General features: G+C 38.9%; 2 protein-coding genes across 2 annotated transcripts; both read right to left on the reverse strand.

Annotated features, from left to right (window-relative positions):
• Nucleotides 1-7,487: 7,487 nt before the first annotated feature.
• On the reverse strand, nucleotides 7,488-8,459 carry LOC116598783 (putative olfactory receptor 10D4). Its single transcript, XM_032358106.1, has one exon. The coding sequence runs from the start codon at nucleotides 8,457-8,459 to the stop codon at nucleotides 7,488-7,490; it is 972 nt and encodes a 323-aa protein (XP_032213997.1).
• A 7,783-nt stretch (nucleotides 8,460-16,242) lies between these two features.
• LOC116600348 (olfactory receptor 148-like) lies at nucleotides 16,243-17,175 on the reverse strand. Its single transcript, XM_032360518.1, has one exon. It carries the CDS (start codon nucleotides 17,173-17,175, stop codon nucleotides 16,243-16,245), a length of 933 nt encoding a protein of 310 aa, XP_032216409.1.
• Nucleotides 17,176-22,961: the final 5,786 nt, after the last annotated feature.

Below are 22,961 nucleotides of genomic sequence, written 5' to 3' on the forward strand. Positions count from 1 at the left end.
GTGATCATAGATTGCGGTGGGTAACCAATGGCAGCAAACCGGTGGGAGTACATTGCATGGATGGGAAAATCTGTACGTGAGAAAAGAAAACATGGGCCACAGAACCCCTCCAATGGATAACTTGTCTCTGCTTGCAAGGTGGGCCAATCACTGAAAACAAACTCAGGTCAAACATGAGAGACATTTGTCAAAGCTAAGAAAAGGGGTGAAGCCCAAAGGAAAAAAACAATAACTCAGAATATAACATTTGCCAAGAGGATACATAATTTAAAAGATAAGAGCAGGATAATAAAATACAGTTGCCAGCTCTTAGTGGTTCCCAGTAGGATAAAATCAGACTTCACTCTGTGACTTTGCATTTTAGACAAGAGTCAACAGAATAATATCAATGAAAGAAAAGTTTTGCTTAATATAAATATATTAACATATAATATAATATAATATATAAGATCTTGTTAAAGAAACTACTTTGAGGTATAAGAGAGAGAAGATTCGTACGAAATACTGTTAGTGTATGGTTTGGATTAATAGGCCATTCTTCTTTACAGTATCCATCTTTAAGTTTGGGCCTCTAATTTCAGGAAATCCTTACTAGCACTTTTCTAAAGTGGAGACTCTGAGTAGTCTTGAATTCATTTTTCCATATGTTTTTATCTTTTAAATCTTCATAGAACCAACATATACATTCTTCCCTCTTCTCCCTCCTTTTCCCACCCTGGACCAATATAGTCTGTGCCCATTACCTCCTGCCAGTACTCAAGACCAGTACAGTTTGTGCCCATTAGTTCCTGCCCCCACTGCAGACCAGCAGAGTCTGTGCCCATTAACTCCTGCCTGTACTCCAGCATTGCTCTCATCTCTGTGCTTATCTGATTTCATTAAAACTATGGACCCTTCACTAAGAATAATTAAAATGTCTTCACATAAGGACAAGATGCTTATTTTATTCTACGTCAGAACACATCTCATTACATGTGAGTATCAATGATGATGCAGGAGACAAGATCACTGTCTCCAAAAAAATACGGAGTGGCCAGAAAGCATCATTTTTAAGATCCATACAATATAAAGTTTCTCACAAAACATCTCATCCAGATTTTGATAGATATCCTAGTTTCTGTTTATTTTGCTTCATAAGAAAGAAATCTCTCCTAGTCTATGAAAATTTAAATAAATTTGGTCTTGATCTTCCTTTGAGATTATTTTCTGTGTATGGTCATAGTTCTTATTGTGGAGAGATTGATTAAATAGTTCTTGATGTAGACTTTGGTCTACATCTAATTAAACACTTAATTCTGGGATTAAAACCAATAAAGATTTCCTTGTAGAACCAGTTTTAATTAAAGATCATGACTATTATTGTCAAAACAATTTAGTTGTGTGTCATAACATGGCACACATAACCATTTTACATGATTCTTTCTTATTTCTCTGAGGCTAATTTTAAGTTGCATTGTATCTCTGAAAGCACGCAAATTAATTCCTTTGATATCATAGTTAATAAATATTTTAAATGTTCATTGACTCTGGTTTATAGATGCAGGTTAATGACATATTTTGTTTCTGAACACTTATTGAACATCCTTGTGAAAGTATCATGTGAGGTGCTTAAGATTTACAATTGTATCAAGGAAGCTTTACAACTTAGGTGGGAAGGAGAAGAAAAGCGAAAAAAAAATTAATAATTATGGTGTTAGCTCTATGATGATGGATCATGAAAGGTGCTTAGAATATTACTGAATCCTACCAATGTCCACATGAGGGAGGTGTTATTATTCAGAAGGGGAGGAAACTAAGGCCTGGAAAGTTTAATAAATCCAATGTCACACAGCGAGAGTGAGAATTCAATTCATCATGCTAAAGCATGATGCTGAAGGAAGCCCACCAGTAAAAGTGCATCCATGCTAGACATCCTAGCTAGATGCTAGGGAAAAATAAACTTCTCCAGGTTGGCATCAGGGAAGAGATACTATTTGAGAGAAGTCTAGATCGAAGAGGTTAGTTGTGATTCATCAAACATTCTTGGACCCACAGCATGTGTTTGAGAAAACACAACTTAGTTTCATACATGGTCATGTGAATAGGAAGTTCTGCGGAAGTCAGGCTGTGAAGGGTTTTATATAATGTGCTAGAGGGTCTGTGCTTCTTACCGTGGACTTTAGAATGCTGTTGGTGAGCGGTGGGATCCGACAGAGTTCTAGAAGGGGAATAAGAATTAACGTGGACAGGAAGCTGGACCCAGGTTAGGGCAAGCTCAGGATTCCATTTAGGAGGCCATGCCGTGTGATGGGGGTGTGAAAAGAGGTGGTGGCAATTAGGAAAAGAGAGCAGATGATAATTAGCAGAACATAGTTAAGAAATTGAGTAGTGGAACTTCATGGGTGATTCAGAGAGAGAGTGTGAGAAGGTAGATTGTGCTTCTTGTGATTTGGGGATTTGGGCATGTTGTAATGTCATCACTCAAAAGATTGGAAGGGAAGAGGGGAGCTGCTAATTTCTCTTGTCTATTATTTTTAATCACTTAAAAAGGTGCTGGTGATTGATAATTACTTTTCTTGGTTGTGGACATTGGGAGGGTATGTGCTATGTATGGTGAGTTCTGTGAAGTGGGTAAACCTGGTAATTCACATACCTGTACCCCTGGTGCTAATAATATATTATATGTTAATAAAAAATAAAAAAATAATTAAAACAGAAAGAATTTCTTTATCTTGTGCTCAGTATAAAGCTTACTTGGCATCTGCTTGGAAAGCATTTGTGATGATTCTTTATACATATTAGGCTGAGGTCAGAATTTTGAAATATTGAATCACATTGCACAAATTCATGAATTCATCTGTAAGCAAGTTGGGCTGTGTGAAGTATCACAACCACCCGAGGATAGAATAACGTATATCAAGGGAGTCTATCAATCATCTTTCTGCTCACTTCCTCATGTCTGAGGGCTAAAATTGATGAATAAATCTAAGGATCCATTAGACAGTCAAAGTAAAATGTTGATTTTAATACTAATAAAGCTGGATTGATCATGCAAGAGAATATTCTATCTCCCTCTAAAACCTTGGGGCCAGCGGCATCTTGATCTGCCCTCCCCCTTCGGCTGGGGGAAGGCAGCACACCTACTTCAGCCCGCTGGTTGCCTGGCAACCTGGAGAGATCTGCCTGGATCAACCTGCGGAGTATCCTGCCCATCTCTTCACAACAGAACATAAATTGATTCAATATCAAGGACACACTCCACCCTCAGCTACAAGCGCATTTTCTAATCTATTTCTCATCACACATTATGTCTAGCCACGTTTTTCAATATAGCCTAACAGAAGACACTGTCAAATGAGCTCTCCTAAGAGTGTGAAAATATGCCAACTCATATAATGCCAACAAAATTAAACTGCATATGGGTATCTGTTCTGAATATGAATCTTCTTATTAAAATTTCAGAAAGAAAGTAAAATATAAATATGAAATACCCTTTGGTTGTATATTAAAGTGCAAAGAGTTAAGGGTATAAAATTCTTCTCTCAATTTCATATTCATCTTATTCTAAGGTTGAGGGACCTCATTTAGGGTCATGGTTCCTTCTTCTGTGGCTCATATCTGGGCTCTTTCCTGATGGAATGGGGTGAGCCTCCTTTTGGATTTCCTGATTTGAATTGCCCCACCATGGAGGCTTTCAATTAATTTCTATTTTCCTACGTGGAAATTAATCTTCACAAAACCAGGACAGTACCTAAAATACTAAAAACAAAAGCAAATTCCTAGCCATATAGTAATATGCCAAACAAAATAATATTCACATGACCCAGTACATGATATAACCCAACTGCTATTCTAAATGAAAACTACATAAGAGACTTAGTGATTCTAGGGGGGAGGAATGTGGGCAGAGAAATGTGAGAGAAAAGAATTAATCTTCATGTTAGCTATCAGAATGCCCGTCAGCCTGTGTAGATTGCCTGGAGCCCATGAACCATGGATTTGGACTCAATATGCACTTGTGAGAACTATCTTCCTGGAAGGTTTATTACTGTATTAGGTTGCCATATCCCGGGGAATGATTCACCTAGAGATACTTCTTTAATAGAGGATTTCCAGATATTCCTGTTTCTTGAAATATTAAAAAATGTACAATGGTGGCCTCCTAGTTTCCAGGTTTCACTTAAGTCTCCCTTCCTTTGATGCAAGTTTTCCAAGGATTGGGCCCACATTCATTTTATTCACTTCCTAATGATTGTATAAATCCTAACTATTGTACACAATAAATAATCAATAAATATTTGTTAACTAATAACACATTCTCCAACACATGCTTAACCTACTAATTTCCATTTCTTTTGAGGCCTGTGGTTTTGTCATGTAGGAATGAAGTATAGTCATTCTAACTCATCTTATGGTCAGGGTACCCCACATTTGTAACTTGAGCAAAAATGGCCTTGTATTCTCCCCAGCTCAAATCGCCTTCCCTCTGTAGAGGTGGTTTGCTCTAAGTTTGGCTGCAGAACACTGTATCACATAATACTCAATGCCCATTCTCTATAATTGTATAAAAATGTTAGGAATTTTCCATTTCATTATTTTCTGCCCCATGTCAGTGAGTTTTAGAAAGGTTCTTACATATCATTGCTCAAAGATGACTGTTTCAAGCAAAATATGAAGATTTATTATTAATTTGGTAATGGACAAACCCACCATGTTTTAGAAGTCTTCTGGCCCCAGGCCATTTGACATCAGGGATTTATGCCTATGTTATCATGAACAACCCTGTGTTTAATGGTGATATTTAGGTTCAAGAACCTTGCATTTTCTGTCTCAAAAAATGTTGCTGTTGTCTCTGGAATGTATCCTGATTATGCCACTTGTCTTCTACATCTTTTACATAAATAAATCTGGTTATTTGTTTGACTGGTGTCCTTGACTTGTGTTTCATACTAATATTTCAACTAGCTGGCACCAAGCAAATGAAGGAGAAATTGTTTTTTCTTTTTCTTTTTTTTTATTTGACAGAGAGAAATCACAAGTAGACGGAGAGGCAGGCAGAGAGAGAGAGAGAGAGGGAAGCAGGCTCCCCGCTGAGCAGAGAGCCCGATGCGGGACTCGATCCCAGGACCCTGAGATCATGACCTGAGCCGAAGGCAGCGGCTTAACCCACTGAGCCACCCAGGCACCCCGAGAAATTGTTTTTTTATTGGTTGAATAGTTCAGCAAGGATTTCATTCCAAGAAATAAATATTTCTTTGTTTCCCATTTTTGTCTTCCATTTACATTCCTTTCTCTATCCATACTCCCATTTCCCCAACCAGAGAAGTTGGTCCACAGTTACAAGATAGCTATATGAAATCAAAGAATTAGTGTTTCAGAGATGGAAGGGAATTTGGAAGTCATTTAGTCCAGTGGAAGAAACTTATTTTGATAACTTTTATATCTCCTCTTTTAAAAAGGGATGTTTCTTCTCAATAAGATAGGGTCCTAGTATGATCATCTTATCCTATGATTCTAGCTGACAGCCTTTGTCATATTCTCAACAAGACAGGCATCATATGCTGTCTCCAGTTTGTTAGAGAGTCATTTTTCCATAAATACATAAGGGAGATGAGAAAACTCTCCCTTACAGTAGAAAGCCAATTAGTAAGTGTAGTAGGAATGATTAAATTGGAAAGTAACTATTTGGCAACCATCATAGTAGTTGATTCAGGGAAGAACCATACATGGATACTAAAACTAGCAGGTAAAAATTCAAGGACTTAACAGAATCTTTACATCATCTCAAAGTACCCCTCCTCCCCACAAAAGGTCACTATTAATGAGGAAGGTAAAGTAACAACTTCATACTTGAGTAATCTGGCAGATACCACTTTAACCAAATATTCAAAATTAACCACTAGTAATAGGACGAAGAGCCCAAGCCACAGCAAGAGCCTCCTGGTAAGATACAGTGGGAAGAACAAAACATCATTTCTGAGTTAGTTCTTCCCAGAATGCCTAACCTGAACTCTAATTAGCAGGGAACATCAGAAAAATTCAAAGTGATGGATGTCTTATAAAATACCAGGCCTAAAATCTTCAAAAACATTAAGGTCTTGGAATACAAAGCATGAATCAGGAACTATTCTTGACAAAGGAAAACCTTCCTTCTTCCTCCTTTCTTCCTCCCTCCCTGCCCCCTCCCTTCCTTCTTTCCTTCCCTCTTTCGTCCCTTCCCTCCCTCCTTCCTGCCCCTCTCTCTTTCTTCTTTCTTTTTGTTTTAGTGCATTATTTATTCTCTGCTTCCTTCTAAGGATTTAAAGTGGCTTATAAGAGAAGCCATACACAACAGGTAGGTGAAATATACAAAGGAAAAAAAATCCAGAAAAGAAGATTTTTAATTTCAGATTTAAATACAAAATTTAATGTTGCTTCTATACATACAATTTATCTATTTTGTTCCCTTAGCATTGTGGAACATAGAAATTAAATACATTGAAACTAAATTACATTGATCTTATGAGAAAAGAGAAAAATATGCTCTTTTCAAGGGAAAGGGACATTTATTTATTTAAAAATTTTTTTTAATCTATTTATTTAAGAGAGGGAGACAGAGAGAGAGCATGAGCAGGGGCGGGACAGAGGGAAAAAGAGAGATAACCTTAAGCAGGATCCATGCCAAATGCAGAGCCCAACACTGGTTGATCCCAGGACCTTGAGATCATGACCTGAGCTGAAATCAAGAGCCTGTGGCTTAACTGACTGAGCCACCTAGGTGCCCTGGAGAAGGAAATTTATTACTGCTACCTGAATTTGAGTGAAAATTCTAACATGGGCTTTCTCTAACAAAGATAAATCAGTGTTCCTTGTTTTGGAAAAACATGTAGTAACATATTTAAACTTGATTAGCTTGCTTGTTTTTTTTTTTACCATTTTTTACAAAACCAAAGTGGATTCCTTTAGGAGCTAATAAGAAAATGATTCAAGTTCATAGCCTTTTGGGCAGCTAATAATGCAAGAAGAATATTCAGATCCTGGAAGAATGCACACACTAGAAAAATCTTTGAACCACACTTGACTATGCATGAGAAAGATCTAACTTTAAACTACATGTTACTTAATTTGGTTTGAGTTTTGGTGTTGATCAGCAGAAAGTTGGAGGTTATGCTCTACAAAAAGGAAGGATATTCAGTTCTGGTATTCTGTATTAATCTTGTAGTTCTTGAATTTTTTTCTATCCTCCTTTCTCTCTAGATTTTGTGCATTTGTTTTTAACTGAGATTATGAGAAAAAAATATGTTCTCTTACCTTTCAGAGATTTAAACAACCAAGAAATGCTTTAGGGAGGATGGTGGATCTGGGAGAAAGTTCTATGCAGTATAACAATCAGTTCACTGTCTGCTAAGTGAGTCTATTAGTCATCTTTCATGATAAAACAGAGGGAAACAGGAAAAAGACATATATTTTTAAACTTATCTCAATATCTCGGAAGCTGCAAATGAGAATTTGTCCTAAGAAACAGAAACTCAAACTTTGCCCACCAAAGCTGTAGGTTTTCTCTTTTTCTCCATAGCAAAGCCTCTCTTATGAAATGCACTTCGCAGGGCTGATTTTACATCCTTATTCCGAAGGCTGTAGATTAGTGGGTTCAGCATGGGGGTGACAAGATTATTCAATATCTGAATTGTCGCACTGAGCAAGGCACTAGGATTTGGCTGGAGAAAGATGATGATTACCGGCCCATAAGCACAAAGAATTGCAGTGATGTGGGCACTGCAGGTAGAGAAGGCTCGCTGTCTGCCCTCTGCTGAGTGAATTTTTGATATGGAGATCCCAATGCGAGTGTAGGAAACAAGGATGAGAGCAAAGCAAATGAGAGACAAAAGACCAACATTTGTAAAACCTACCTTTTGGGCTAGAGATGTGTCCCCACAGGCTAGAGGTAAGACAGCAGGTATGTCACAGAAGTAGTAGTCTACCTTGTTAGAGGCACAGTAGGACAGCTGGAAGGTGAGGGAAGTTAGAATGATGGTGTGAACACAGCCACCCATCCAGGTCCCGGTGGCTAAGATGGCACAGACCCTGTGATTCATGATGACCATGTATCTCAGGGGATAACAGATGGCGACAAAGCGGTCATAGGCCATCACTGTGTATAGGAAGCACTCAGTACAGCCCAGGAAATGGTAGAAGAAGACCTGGGCCATGCAGCCCTGAAAAGAGATACTTTGACTCTGCCCTGAAAGGTATAACAGCATCTTGGGAACAGTTGTTGAAGAGAAACCCAGGTCAAACATGGAGAGGTTTCCCAAGAAAAAGTACATAGGGGTGTGCAGCCCAGAGGAAGAGATGATAGCTGTAAGGATGAGCACATTTCCCAAGAGAGTACACAAATAGAATGAGGAGAACAGGAAGAAGAGGACAGTCTCTAGGCCCTCTGTCCCAGGGATTCCCAGCAGGATGAATTCAGTCACCATTGTGTGATTTCTCATTTCCATGGAAGAACCAACTCTTAGGTGTCTGTGGAAAGAAATCTATGGTTAAATTTAATATGTATGTAAATAAACCGTGCTTAAGCCAGTGAAATGGAAAAGGATCCAGATGATGCAGATGTCTACAGAGTAGACTTGTCTTCATCTGCTTGCTTCTCTCCATACTGGGTATCTCTCTGGAGGTGCAGTTCCTATTTAAAGATGCCCCTTACTATGGTCTCACAAAGAAGCCCTACATGACCAGTCTCCTATCTTCCATCTTCATGTTCACTACTAAATTACATTGATTCCTAGTGCTGCTTTGTGATTCTAAAAGGATAACTATGAAGACTCAATGTTTGTGTTACAAACAAGGACCCTTCCAAGTTTCTTAGATTTGTTTAAGACCATTTGCCCACATGAACTCTCCAAAAACCATTTTTGATCCTATAAGCCATAGGTACAAAAGACACAGAATCTTTCCCACATTGTCTCCCTAGGTATGAGGTCAACAATGGAAAACTCTCCAAAGAAGGGTCTCAGAAAGCTCTTTATGAACACGAGATTGCATTAACAGGGTTCATATGCTCTGTATTTTAGTGCATGTGAGTACCCGGTAGCCTCCATTTTCCTGAATTTAGCACAATGAGTAACTGGTAGTGTCCCTTTCAGTCTCCAGAGTCTATAATTGTTTAACCAGACCTAAGCTAAGTACTAGCCTAATCTTAAGGCAGCAGAAGGCCCAGTGGTAGTAGAGGAGGCTCCTGTCCAAGTTCCATATTTTGAAAAATGCTGATATCTTTTAACTTTTACAATACACTAAGATCCTTAAGTTATAGATCAACTCATGAAGGCTATTGCTTAAGCCCTTTATCTACCTATCTATCTATACTTTTAATTTTTTTTTTGTGTGTGATGATTATGAGGGGAGTGAGAGCCAAGGTAAGAGAAGTGAAGGGCAAGGTTTCGGGACTTACATGGCAATCAGGGGACGTAACTGGCTGGAGCTACTGAATGCTGCTTTCCTTTCCTTCCCCAGTGAAGGAAGGAGACCTCCTCTGCTAAAGCCCCATCAGCTTATAATCTGCAGGTGGATATCCTGAACTCTTCTCTTTTCAGTCCCTTTCAGATAGAATGTCACAAATCTAAATGCACTTTGATTCCTTCGCAGACTCCTGACTCTAGGAGCTGCAATCATTGCCAAATGATTTTAAATAACTTTCTCTTCCTTTGGGTATTAATCCCCCAAGTCAGGGACCCTAATTGAGCAAAAGAGCAATTAGATACTTAGACTAATTGGACCTTAGAAATGAGAGAGAGAGAGAGAGGGAAAGAGTGCAGGGGAGGAAAATGATTAAAGACTAAATCTTTTGACTTCCATTGTAAAATATACTTCAGTGGAATAATAATTTTGAAATATTCATTTGGTGGTGCATATATCACACACTTAATATGCACATATATGTACTTACTATATATGTCCATGTTATGTGTATGTTATCGTAACAAACAAATTATGTTATTTTACTTCACTGTATGATAGGATTGATTTATTGCAAACAACAGTAACCGGGGGTAACCCAGAGAATTAAATAAATGAGTGGAAAACCAGTCACATGGACGGGTGGGAACTAGGGCAGCTCTAGGGCCCTCAGCAGTAGGAATTTATGGAATGGCCTCCCTGAGCGCCACCACCAGATGAGTCAGGCTCAGCTGCCTTTTGCTTCCATGTGCCTCAGCTCCAGATTAAAATCTGAATTCCTTGGCTGGGTCATATGCTTACCTCTGTGGCCAGCATACAGGGTACAGTGGAATGGAGATGGGCAGTTCTCCAAAAGAGAGTGGAAAGGCTTATTGCCAGGAAAAAAAGAGAAGAAGCATGTTAAGAGGCCAAGAAAATACTTAGCTATCACTTGAAGCATCTGTTTTATATTGCTTGACATCTGTTCAAGCTTCCAAGTGAAATTCTTCATATACTCTAGAAGTATTATTTTTTTTTTTTGGCAAGGAATGACTTACCAAATTTCTCATTAAATACATTCATTCATTTGCTTATTTGTGCATACAGGATTCATTTGTTCCAACAAATACCGGTTATGACAGGGAAGGCATTGATTATTTGCAAGGAGAACCAGAACAATCTGGGAAATTGTGGTCATACATAGTCCTTCTGCTCAAAAGTAAGTTTTTTAAGTCTGTGAGGCAAAGAGTTTTTATAGTCTTAATTTAACCTCATAAAACTCTGATGAAATCTTTTATAGACGAGGAAAGTTAGGATAAAAGAACAAATCATGGAGGTCACTCTTAAAGGAACTAGGACTTGGACTTAGTCCTTAGGACTTTTGGCCATATGGTTTCTGATTTTCAGAGTTCAGTGCTTAAGGAGTGTTTAGGGGGCACTTGGGTGGTTCAGTTGGTTGAGCATCTAACTCTTGATATTGGCTAACTGTCTTGGGATAGAGCACCAAGGCTCCATGTTCAGCGTGGAATCTGCTTGGGATTCCCTCTCTCTCTCCCTCTACCCCTCTTCTCACCCCTCCCCACTGCTCATATGCATACTCTATAAATAAATAAATAAATAAATAAATAAATAAATAAAATCTCTGGGGCTCCTCTGTGGCTCTGCAATTAAGCTTCTGCCTTAGGCTCAGGTCATGTGATCAGGGTCCTAGGATCGAGTTCCATGTTGGGCTCTCTGCTCATCAGGGAGTCTACTGTCCTACTGCCCCTCCTCCCACTTGTGCACCCTCTTGCCCTCCCTCCCTTCCTCCCTCTCTCTCTGTCTCTCATAAATAAAAAAATAACACTGCTATGTTCTGGTGAACAGGAATTGTCCTTGGTCTCTGCCTGCAAAGAGCTGACAGCCAAGTAAAAGAAGAAAGACATTAATCAAATCATCGTATATATAATTTATAATTATTTAATGTGGCAAATTCTAGGAAGAAAAGTTGAATGAATTGAAAAGTTGTAATGGGAGAGTATTTGTGTTTGCTCATGTTCCTCCTGCCTGTCAGAACATAGGTGCACATAATAATTTGTAGCTACCTGGTGTTCCCTGAAGGTCAGGGAGGACTTCCCTGGGAAAATGCCATCTGGTCTGAGACCTGATGAGTGAGTAAGGGTGCAGGAGGGGGAAAGCACAGCATGTTCTAGGTGGGGGCAAAGCATGTGCAAATGCTTTGAAAGGGAGCACAGCCCACTTAAAGGACTCAAAGAAAAGAATTGTGAGATCAGGCTTGAGAGGCTGAATGGGAAATGATTATTCAGGGCCCGGCTGGTCACTGTAAAGGTGATGGATGGTCTCTCTCCGAGGAGCTGGAAGAAATGCGAAGAAGGTTTTCAGCAGCATTGCATTAGTGTGTCATGAGAGTGAGGGAATATGAAGAGATAGTCCTAGATGTTGGAGTGAGTTAGAATACACTGAGGGCAACAAATAAGGAGGATCTTTGGGCTACGGAATTTGAGATACTTGGTCAGGAAAAAGGAGAAAAGACAGTCACTGGGTCAGAGAGATGCTACTGAGAATGTATGTGGATTATTGTCCTGCTTTGGCCTGATCTGATGACACCAGGACTGAACTTAATATTTTACTATTTGAATTTCCATACCTGAACATATCCTGAGAACCAGACTTTGATTCTGGGACTCAGGGAAAGCCCCCCACAGAGGTATCTTCTGGGAACACTCAGAAAATTAGAGCCAACTGAGGATAGAAACTAATGAGGATGAGAAACACAGAACCACACTCCATGGGATTAAGACATTTTATTACAAATCAGTTAGACATAATTTATAAACAACATAATATGTGTTACACTATTGGTTTTAGAAATGATTGTCCAGTTTTTCCTTCAAAGTAATTTTTTTTAACTTTCCAGTTTGCATAATTAGCCTCTCTTGATCCCATAATGAGATGTCTATTTTCTTTTTTCTCTTGAAAATAGCTCTTTTAACACTATGACCCAGCAATTGCACTACTGGGTATTTACCTCGAAGATACAGATGTAATGAAAAGAAGGGGCACATGCACCCCGATGTTCATAGCAGCAACGTCCACAATACCCAAACTGTGGAAAGAGCCAAGATGTCCTTCAACAGAAGAATTCCATAATATATAATGGAATATTATTCAGACATCAGAAAGTATGAATACCTAGTATTTACATTGATGTGGATAGAACTCGAGGGTCTTATACTAAGTGAAAGAAGGCAATCAGAGAAAGACAATTATCATATGGTTTCACTTGTATGTGGAATGTAAGAAATAGCACAGAGTATCCTGGAGGAAGGGAGGGAAAACTGAATGTGAAGAGAGGGAGGGAGACAAACCATGAGAGACTCTTGACTCTGGGAAACAAGCTGAGGGTTGTGGAAGGACAAGTGGGTGAGGAGATGGGGTAACTGGGTGATGGGCATTAAGGAAGGCACATCATGTGATGAGCACTGGGTGTTGTGTGCAAATAATGAATCAATGAACACTACATCAAAAACTAATGATGTGCTATATGTTGGCTAATTGAATGTAAAAAAAGAAAGAAAATAGTTCTTTTAAAAATCAGATGTTATAATCTCATTGTAAAATTGTTAAGAGTAGAGAAGAACCATATAGAAGAAAGTAAAAATCACCCCAGATTGGATGACCCATTTTTAATATTTGGGTGAATACTCTCTTCAACCATCCGTTTATACACAGATGCATTTATATGAAGATAAAAATTAGGCATAAGTGTTCACAATCTTTTTGTTGCTTCGCCTGCTATAGGAATTTTGTCTTTGACCGTCCTGTTCCCTGGACCTTTGTTTTATGGAGTCAGTGTATTGGGTAAGGCAAAGGAAAGATTCATGAATAATAGAAAAGGCCAGAGTAACTTATGGAAAATAAAAGGAAGAGTTACATTTGGTTAAGAAAATGGATTTTTGAAGGGCTTGAAGACGGAAATTAGAAATAATGTGGGATAGCTCTCATACATCAGAGGTAGTAAAAGGAAAAAAGCTGGAATAAGATTTTTGGGGCAGTGTGTGTAGAAGGTCAAACATTTGATTTCAAAGTTACAGCAAAATTGCTAGATTATGTATAGCAATGAGGATGGAAGCTAGAATCCTAGTTTGAACCACAAGCAAGCTGTGCGACTTAAGGAAATTTAGATGACACCCCCAAACCTTGTTTCACATTCTACAAAATGATCTCAGCATTCTTACATAGGTAGATTAGATAATATACATAAATCAGTTTCACGGCGCTGGGTAAGGGGCGAGCACTCAGTGAATGGTAACTCTAGGCAGATCCCTTGAAGGCTACCTCAGGCTACATTTCTTCTCTGCCCACATCAGACTAAGGTATTTAACAATTAAACTGCAATCTGAGAGGGTTCAGCGGTATATGTAGTTACAAGACCAGGGAGAGAACTAGCAAACTAAAAAAAACAAAGGATATGTGAAAAGTGGATAATCAGGTTTATTTTTAAGTTGTGGTAAATTACATATAGCATAAAATTTACTGTCTTTACCATTTTTAAAAGATTTATTTATTTGAGAGAGAAAGAGCATGTGTGAGCAGGGGAAGGAGCAGAAGGGGAGGGAGAGAGAATCTTAAGCAGATTCTGTGTTGAGCGTGGAGCTTGACGGGGGGCTTGATTTAATGACCCTGAGCTCATGACCTGAGCTGAAACCGAGAGTCAGTGCTTAACTGAGGGACCCATGTAGGTGGTCCTATCTTTACCATTTTTAAGTGTTACAGCTCAGTAGTGTTAAGTATCTTTGTACTGTTATACAACCAATTTCCAGAACTTTTTGCAAAACTTGTTGCAAAACTGAAACTCTATATTCATTAAACAACTACCCATTTTCCCTTCCGCCAGTCCTTGGCAACCACCGTTCTATCACTTGCCTTTTTGTGACAGGTGCATTTCACTTAACAGCATATCCTCAAAGTTTATCTATGTTGTAGTATGTGTCAGAATTCCCTTCCTTTTTAAGGCTGAGTAATATTCCATGTATGTATAGACCACATTTTGTTTACCCATTTGCTATCAGTGGATACCTGGATTGCTTCCACCTCCTGGCTATTCTGAATAATGCTGCTATGAACATGCTATGAATATGAATATCTTTTCCAAAACTAGTTTTCAGTTCTTTTTGATATATGCTCAGAAATGAAATTGCTTAATCCTACGGTAATTTTAAATCATTTGAGGAAGTACCACACTATTTTCCAGAGTAGACGCACTATTTGACATTCCCACCTAGAGTGCACAAAGTTTCCAATTTCTGCACATCTTTGCCAAAAATTATTATTTTCTTTTTTAAGTAATAGCCATCTAAAGGGTTAGAGGTGATGACTCACTGTGAGTTTGGCTTACATTTCCCTAATGATTAGCAATATTGAGCATCTTTTCATATGCTTGTTGGCCATTTGTGTGTTTCTTTGGGGAAGTATCTATTTCAAAATGGAGCTGCCCATTTCCAATCAAATTATATGTTCTTTTTTGTTGTTGATGAAGTAAGATTTTTAGAAGTGGTTTGCACACGTATGTGTGTGTGCCTATGTTTTAAATACAATGTTATGTTGATTGCTTGCTAAAGTTTTCATATAAGAAAGATTTAAACTGTTTTAAAGGTTTTCTTTCCCTCCAATGCCAAACAGTCATTGCAACACTGATTTAGAAATGGTCAAAAAAGTGGTCAGAGTCCATTCACATTTCAGCTTTTATCCACCTTTAATTTTACTTAAATGTGGACCTATATTTAAATTAGTGTCTATTGTTGTCATGCATTCTAATTATTTCACTCATTTTTTTGTGTGTGACTAAATATGCAATATATCATAATTTCAATGGTTGAGTGATATTCATTCATTCATTCTTTCATTCAATGAATTTACACTGGATTCTTACTATGTCACTGGGTGATGTCCTGAGAACATGACAGTGAATAAGACAGACAAGAAATCTGCTGAACAAGTATCAATATAAGTATGATGAAATCTGCCTGAAAACACCATCTAGGCTTTACCAGATACCATAGCATTACCCTCAAACTGTTTTTTTGTTTGCCTATTTCTTTGTTTTACAAAACAAAAACTCTACTATATGAAGGTGACATGAAGATTAGATAGTATCTGTGAAACGTTCATCATAGTGCCCGGAGAACAGGTCATGCTCTATAAATATTAATTAATAGGGGTGCCTGAGTGGCTCAGTGAGTTAAAGCCTCTGCCTTCGGCTCAGGTCCCAGGGTTCTGGGGTCGAGCCCCACGTAGGACTTTCTGCCCAGCAGGAAGCCTGCTTCCCCTCCTTCTCTCTCTCTGCCTGCCTCTCTGCCTACTTGTGATCTCTGTCTGTCAAATAAATAAATGGAAGTCTTTGAAAAAAATAATATTGATTAATACTGTTCTTGGCAACACGGAGGAACAGAAATGTTTATAGGCAGAAAAGACTATTCCAAGTTCAGCGAGATAAATGAAAGGAGAGTGATCTGGCACAGAGAGGGAATAGTGAGGGGTGCTTCTGGGCCACCCCTCCTCACTATGTTCAACGAGACAAAATTGTCCATTAGAGGAAGAAGAAATCTGTCTCCAGATGCATGCTATGCCCCATGGGTTCCTTATCCAGAAACAAGGCAGGAGGATAACATTAGTTGTAGAGTTATTTCTAGGGCCCCAGGGGTTACAGAGATAACAAGCATAGAAAATCTTATTAGGAAAACAAAATAGAACACTTTCAAGGAAGCATTTTCTATTATTTAAAAGGAGGAAATATATGGATAATGTTGAGAAATAAATTTCCAAAATCCATTTTAAAAAACCCATAATTTATTCCAGAGAAATAAATACTACATTGTGGAACACTCTTTTCAGGGAACTTTTCACTTCTCTGTTTCTTAAGGAATATATTAATGAGTTCAGCATGGGTGAGACAATATTATTTAATATCTGCATCACGGCATCAAGCAAGGGGTTGGGTGTGGGGTGCAGATAGATGATGATTACAGGACCGTAGGCACAGAGGATTGCCGTGAGGTGGGCACTGCAGGTGGAGAAAGCTTTCCACCTGCCCTCTGTCGATCGGATTCTCAGAATGGCAATCCCAATGTAAGTGTAGGAGACACAGACACTGAACCAAAGCACTGAAGCCAGAAAGGCAACATTAGTGGAGCCCACTCTCCGGGCCAGGGAACTGTCAGCACAGGCCAGGGGTAAGACAGCAGGAATGTCACAGAAGAAGTAGTCCACCCGGCTGAAGTCACAGTATGTTAACTGAAAGGTGAAGGAGGTCAGGATGGTGGCATGGAGACAACCCACCAACCAGGCTGCCACAACCAAACCCACACAGACCCCAGGTCTCATGATAAGCATGTACCTCAGTGGATAACAGATGGCCACGAAGCGGTCATACGCCATCACAGAATAGAGGCATCCTTCAGCAGACCCAAGGAAATGGTAGAAGAAGAGCTGAGCAGCACAGCCCTCATAAGAAATGGTGTGGCTTTGGCCGGAGAGGTAGAATAGCATCTTGGGACAGGTTACAGATGGGAACAGCATGTCAAAAATAGATAGAAGTCCCAGGAAGAAATACATGGGGGTGTGAAGGGTAGAGGAAGAGACAACTGCTATAAGGATGAGTGAATTTCCAAGCAGGGTGAAGAGGTAAATAAATGAGAAGATGACAAACAGCACAGTCTCCAGTCCCTTTGTCTGAGGTATTCCCAGGAGAATAAACTCATGGAGCTCTGTGTGATTCCTCATGTTCCTGGAGCACACAAGATGGTGAAAGCATGGCTGCAGAAGCTGACTCGTGGCAGACACAATACCAACACATTCATCACCACCAATATTTTTTTACATTTTTTTTAAAGATTTTATTTTATTTATTTGACAGAGAGAGATCACAAGTAGGCAGAGAGGCAGAGAGAGAGAGGAGGAAGCAGGCTCCCTGCTGAGCATAGAGCCCGATGCGGGACTCGATCCCAGGACCCTGAGATCATGACCTGAGCCGAAGGCAGTGGCTTAACCCACTGAGCCACCCAGGCGCCCTTTTTTTTACATTTTTAAAGAAGATTTTATTTTTAAGTAATCTCTACACCCAACATGGTGCTTTCAGTTACAACCCCGAGATCAAGAGTCACATACTTGCCAACTGAGCCATCTAGGTGCCCCAGTCTTTGTTTAAATATAAATGTGATGCTGAAATTAAGAATTAGGGATTCTACCAAAGATATTTAGGGGGTGGTAAAGCACATGTATGCTTTTATGTCTCAAGATATCATCTTCTTTCAAGAGTACGGATACAAAGCAATATGAAACACCACCATGGCTAAGGGAATGAAAACCCCAATACTGAACAGATTAACATCCACAACCAATTATGTGGCAATAAATGCCCTAAACTTGACTAGCCTGGAAACCTTACCCTCCTGATTCCTTTTCAGAAAGCACCTAGTGTTATTCAAAAGCCATTGTCAAATACCCTAAATTTTAGAATGCTCTGAAATTATTACATTTGTCCTCAGACTACTTTAAGTCTTCTTTATTAACCTTGGGAGTCAATGGCTGTAGTGAGCCTCCTTTTGGCTTGAGAGTCCATGCCTAATGAAAGGAATTTAGGTACACAATGAAATGTGCAGTATCGAATTCCCAAACTAGAAAAGATAAGATGAACTTTGAACATCTTCACAACTGATGGCAACTCATTGTTTTTTCTTGCTGGTGGAAAAAAGTCATGTATGTGATAGGTGGAAGTAGAGAGCTAAGGAAGAAGAACCAACCTTCCTGAGGAGAAGGAAAAGGAATAAGTCATGATTGGTGCAAAGTTTGTTGTGTAATAGTACAAAGTTCAAAAGAGGGTAGGGACCCAAGAGAGTTGCCATTTTGGCATTCAAATCTAGGGGTTTTCATAAGCTATTTTTGGGAACTATCTTGAGTATCCTGAATGTGGGCCCCCTGTGGATTGACTGCTAAGGTGTGCCAATGGGGATTTTGATCATGCACCTGTCAGGTTCTATTCATGTGTTAATGGTCTTTTGGGCTAACATCTGGAGATTAACTGCCTCGACTTGTGATAGTGACCAAAGTTTTATGGTTAATTGCTTTGTTTCAGGATGTTTTGCAGAAGTCTCTTCTACAGAGGTTACTAGACAGGATACTACTGTGGTCTTGCCTAAGTTGTAAAACAGGAAACTAGTGTGGTTTCATTTTAGCTGTCCCAGCTCCCTGTTTTCCTGTTGGGGACCCTGTCCCTGACTACCTAAGTGTCCAACAAACTCCTAACAATATGACATATTAAAAGAACTTGGATTAGAGATCTAAAGACCCAAGTTCAAGTTCTGATTTTTGGTGGTGTGACCATGGATCAGCAACTTAACATTTCTGAACCTCATATTCTCATCTATAAAGAAGCAGAAAGCATTCCCTGTACCAGTAGTCTCAACCTGAATTTATCACTCCAACTAGGCCATTTTTGAGAATGAAAGAAGGCATTACTAATAATTAAGGCAGTACGGTAGTGGTAACATAGGAAACTTTCTGCCACTTCACTGAGTAATCTCAACATTATGCCCCTCATTTGTGTCCACAAATCTGTATTTTGATATGCACCACTGTAATTGTGTTCCTTGAAATGTGGGTTATTTTTCTTTTTTAAATAGGCTCCATACCCAGTGTAGAGCACAATGTGGGGCTTGAACTCACAACCCTGAGATCAAGAACTGAGCTGAGATCAAGAGTCATATGCTTAACCAACTGAGCCACCCAGGGGCCCCAAAATATGTGGTAGTCTTGTAACTATGCCTGGTATATAGTAGCTACTCACTAAATGTTTTTGATTAACTGAGCTAATATTTATTTCTCAGAATTATTGTAAAGACTAAATATGATGATGTTTATGAAAGATCTTGATACATAATAAAGTGCTATATAATGGTTCATTATTATAATATTTATTATAGAGGGTCTCATGCTAAAGAATTTGGGAAGTTGTTACCTGCATGAAGATGATAGTCAGTGTCTTAAGTCTTAATGAGGCCCCTATAGGAAATACGGTACAGGAGGCCAAAATAGGTATGGTGACCAATACCTGAGAAATACATTTTTGGAAAAGGAGAAGGAAAGGGAATCTGTATGAAGAAATATATTAAATCTTTGAAGAATTTGAAAGAGAACCAGGAGAATGTGTTTTATATATCTTTGTATCATAAAGATTATTTTCTCTGTGCCATAGAAATATAATTTCTTGGGGTGCCTGGGTGGCTCAATGGGTTAAGCCTAAGACTTTTGATTTTGGCTCAAGTCATGATCTCAGGGTTATGAGATCAAGCCCCATGTCCAGGTCTGTGCTCAGTAGGGAGTTTCCTTCTCCCCCCCCCCCACCTGAACTTCCCCCCACTCAAATAAATAAATAAATCCTTAAAAGAAGAAATATACCTTCTCCATATCAGGAAATATATCTAATTTTTAAATTCGAAGCAACTGTGTGGTGCTTGGAACATGGAAGATATGACTTAAGGCATGGGGAACATAAAAGAATAAATGAATGCATTCCTGAATGCTATTTGATAGAGTGATGGAGGAAAGGATTCTAGTCATTGCGTAAAATGAGAAGGAAGCCCTCAACTGTGATTTCTTCCAACAATTCTTGCTACCCAGGACTCCAGAGTTGAGAGTAAAGTGAAAAGTTGAGAAAGATGGGGAGTTGCTCTGAGACTTACATGATCGAATTGTCATGACTGGCTCAAGTATCTCCCTCCTTTTATCTTCAGTTTCTTCTATAGAGGTGTGGGGCTCTCCATTTCAAATGTTGTCTTCCCTAGGTGCCATGGAATTGGACTCGGGCGCTCTAGCTGTAGACCTCAACTGGTCTTTTGCATTCAGACTCACTCAGAGGGAGGATGCTATATATTCAACAACTGTCCTATCACCTAGTGTGATTTCCTCAGAGTTAGCAGAAGCAAAATAATCTCCTATCTGTGTAGGATTTTCAATTACTTCATAATCCCTCTGGAGCCCCATCTGTGATGTAGTCCAAGACCCAGGGAACAAGAGCCCTCTGAGCACAGGGAGCAATTAAATGCTGGGTGTTGAGAGAGTTTAAGAGTGAAAAAATAGTACATGGTAATCAAGATAAAAAGGAATTAGGAGTCAAAGAACTTGTGGAGCCACCAACCACCCCATTTTTCTGTTCTGAGTAGACTTCCCATGGAATCCTTTTGTCCTTTACAAACCTCAGAGATTTGGCTGCTTCTTTGTCATTTCTTTACCCCCCTTCCAATTTCTACCTATTCCCTTACCTCTTTCAGTTGTAGATGAAATTCTAGCATGGTGAAAACATATCCACTTTGGAGCCAGAAGGTTCTGGTATGGAGAAGAAGCCTGTTTCTCATTAGCTGTAAGTCCTTGAGAAAGTCAGTAGTTCTTTCTGAACCTTAATATAGCCATTTATAAAATGGAGTTATAGTATTTCACAAGGTGATTGTAAATGAAATAATGCTTACACAGTTCCTGATATAAACTATTTGCTCCTCTGATTTTTATTGAAAATAGATGGAATGCGGACTTCTCTTCATTATTAGAAACTTTGCTTTTTTCCCCCCTTACTCCTGCCCTACCCAATCTTAGGATGAAGTTTTGTTTTCTTTGTCTGTTGGCTTAATTTTTTGTTTGTTTGTTTTGCCCCTTTTTTTAGTTTTGCTTATTTTAACTACTAGTAATTATAGTGAGAGACATGGTGAGTAACAAAAACAAAACAAGCTAATATTTCTAGAGTTAATAAAAATGTAAGAAATTTAGGAATCCTTCTCATAATAATAGCCTGTTCTCTAAAGAACCTAAATGATAGAAGACTTCCAGACTCTCAGCATTTAACCAGGCCAACCAAGAAAGGGGAAAATGCCCCAAGAAAGGGAAAGTGGAACTAACATTTGAAGAGTGCCTACTTGTGACAAATGACTTAAAGAATCCTATTTTATTTAATTCTCCCAACATACGTATAGGGTAAGTATTATTAGTTTGCTTCACAAATGATGTCATGGATCCCACCAGAGAAGTTAAGTGGCTTTCTCAAGATTCCACAACTGTTCAGTAGTAGAGGTAGGCATCGAGCCTAGACTCACAGACTGATTTCAATGGCAAAACCAAGTTGGTATTAAAACATCAGAACCTGATTCCTAGTTTTCCTCAAAATTTTTGAGCCTCTGGATGAGGAAGGTATGCCTTCTTTTCATCCTCAGGGATTTAGACCCAAGAGCTTCAACCTGCCTATCTCCTTTTGTACTTATTTGTGCTTGTTTGTCCAAAGTATATTTGCTTGTCGTCAATGACAATTACTACTGTTAAACAATAGTCAGCCTCTTCTAAGGAGTTTCTGACGAGCAACTAAGTGGCTTTGTGGTGGCAGTCATTAACCCTGTGTGAAATTAAAGCTGTTCATCCTACTGTGTAAATTACTTAACACTGGTTTCTTTTCTTCTCTTTCTTTCTTTTTTTTTTTTTTTAGATTTTATTTCTTTATTTGACAGACAGAGATCACAAGTAGGCAGAGAGGCAGACAGAGAGAGAGGAGGAAGCAGGCTCACTGCTGAGCAGAGAGCCCAATCAATGCGAGGCTCGATCCCAGGACCCTGGGATCATGACCTGAGCTGAAGGCAGAGGCTTTAACCCACTGAACCACCCAGGTGCCCCTTAACACTGGTTTCTAGTAAGAATTTAATATAGAGTAGCTAGATCTGTATTTTTTTTTCCAATCCACCTTATTGCTTATCTACCCATTTATGATAAGTTCCTTTAGGGCTCGGTTTTCATGTGATCTCTTCAAGCATAAAATTTGCAATTTAGATAAAAATGTTGGCTATTTTTTTTTTTTTTATAATGTTGAATTTATTAAGAATACATTATTCATACCGCGCAAAAAATGTTGGCTATTAATGGCAATTGTTATCACTGATAGGTCAGGTAGTAAATGCTTATAAGACTTGTGTACATTTCTGAGCATTTATCCATTTGGTCTGTTTGAAATCTATTTTACAATAGCTGTGATAGATAGCAATCACAAGACCTAAGGGTATACAACCATCAGCATTTATATGTATTTATTCATTAATCAAATAATTTTATGCATTTTAGGCACTTCTTTACTTAAAGGATTAAAAGTTTTAAGAACACATAAAGGGCTCAAATATGATAAGAACAAGAGGAAGTCTTAGATGAATCACCAAGGAAACATTAGAGGAGAGAAAAGAACAACAGGAGACTTCTATGAAACTCCATGATGATAAGAGAGATAGATAGGAAGTAGGAAATAAGGGGATGGCCAGAACAACTTGTTCAGACCTTACTAAGTATCTCTCTCTTTTTTAAAGATTTTATTTATTTATTTATTTACTTATTTATTTATTTGAGAGAGAGAGACCACATGAACAGGGGGAGGGTCAGAGGGAGAGGGACAAGCAGACTCCCCACTCAGCACTCCCCACATGGTGTTCCATCCCAGGGCCCCGAGATCATGAACTGAGCCTAAGCCAGACAGTTAACCAACTAAGACA

Source organism: Mustela erminea, chromosome 9, assembly GCF_009829155.1.
Source record: "Mustela erminea isolate mMusErm1 chromosome 9, mMusErm1.Pri, whole genome shotgun sequence".
NCBI classification, from domain to species: Eukaryota; Metazoa; Chordata; class Mammalia; order Carnivora; family Mustelidae; genus Mustela; species Mustela erminea.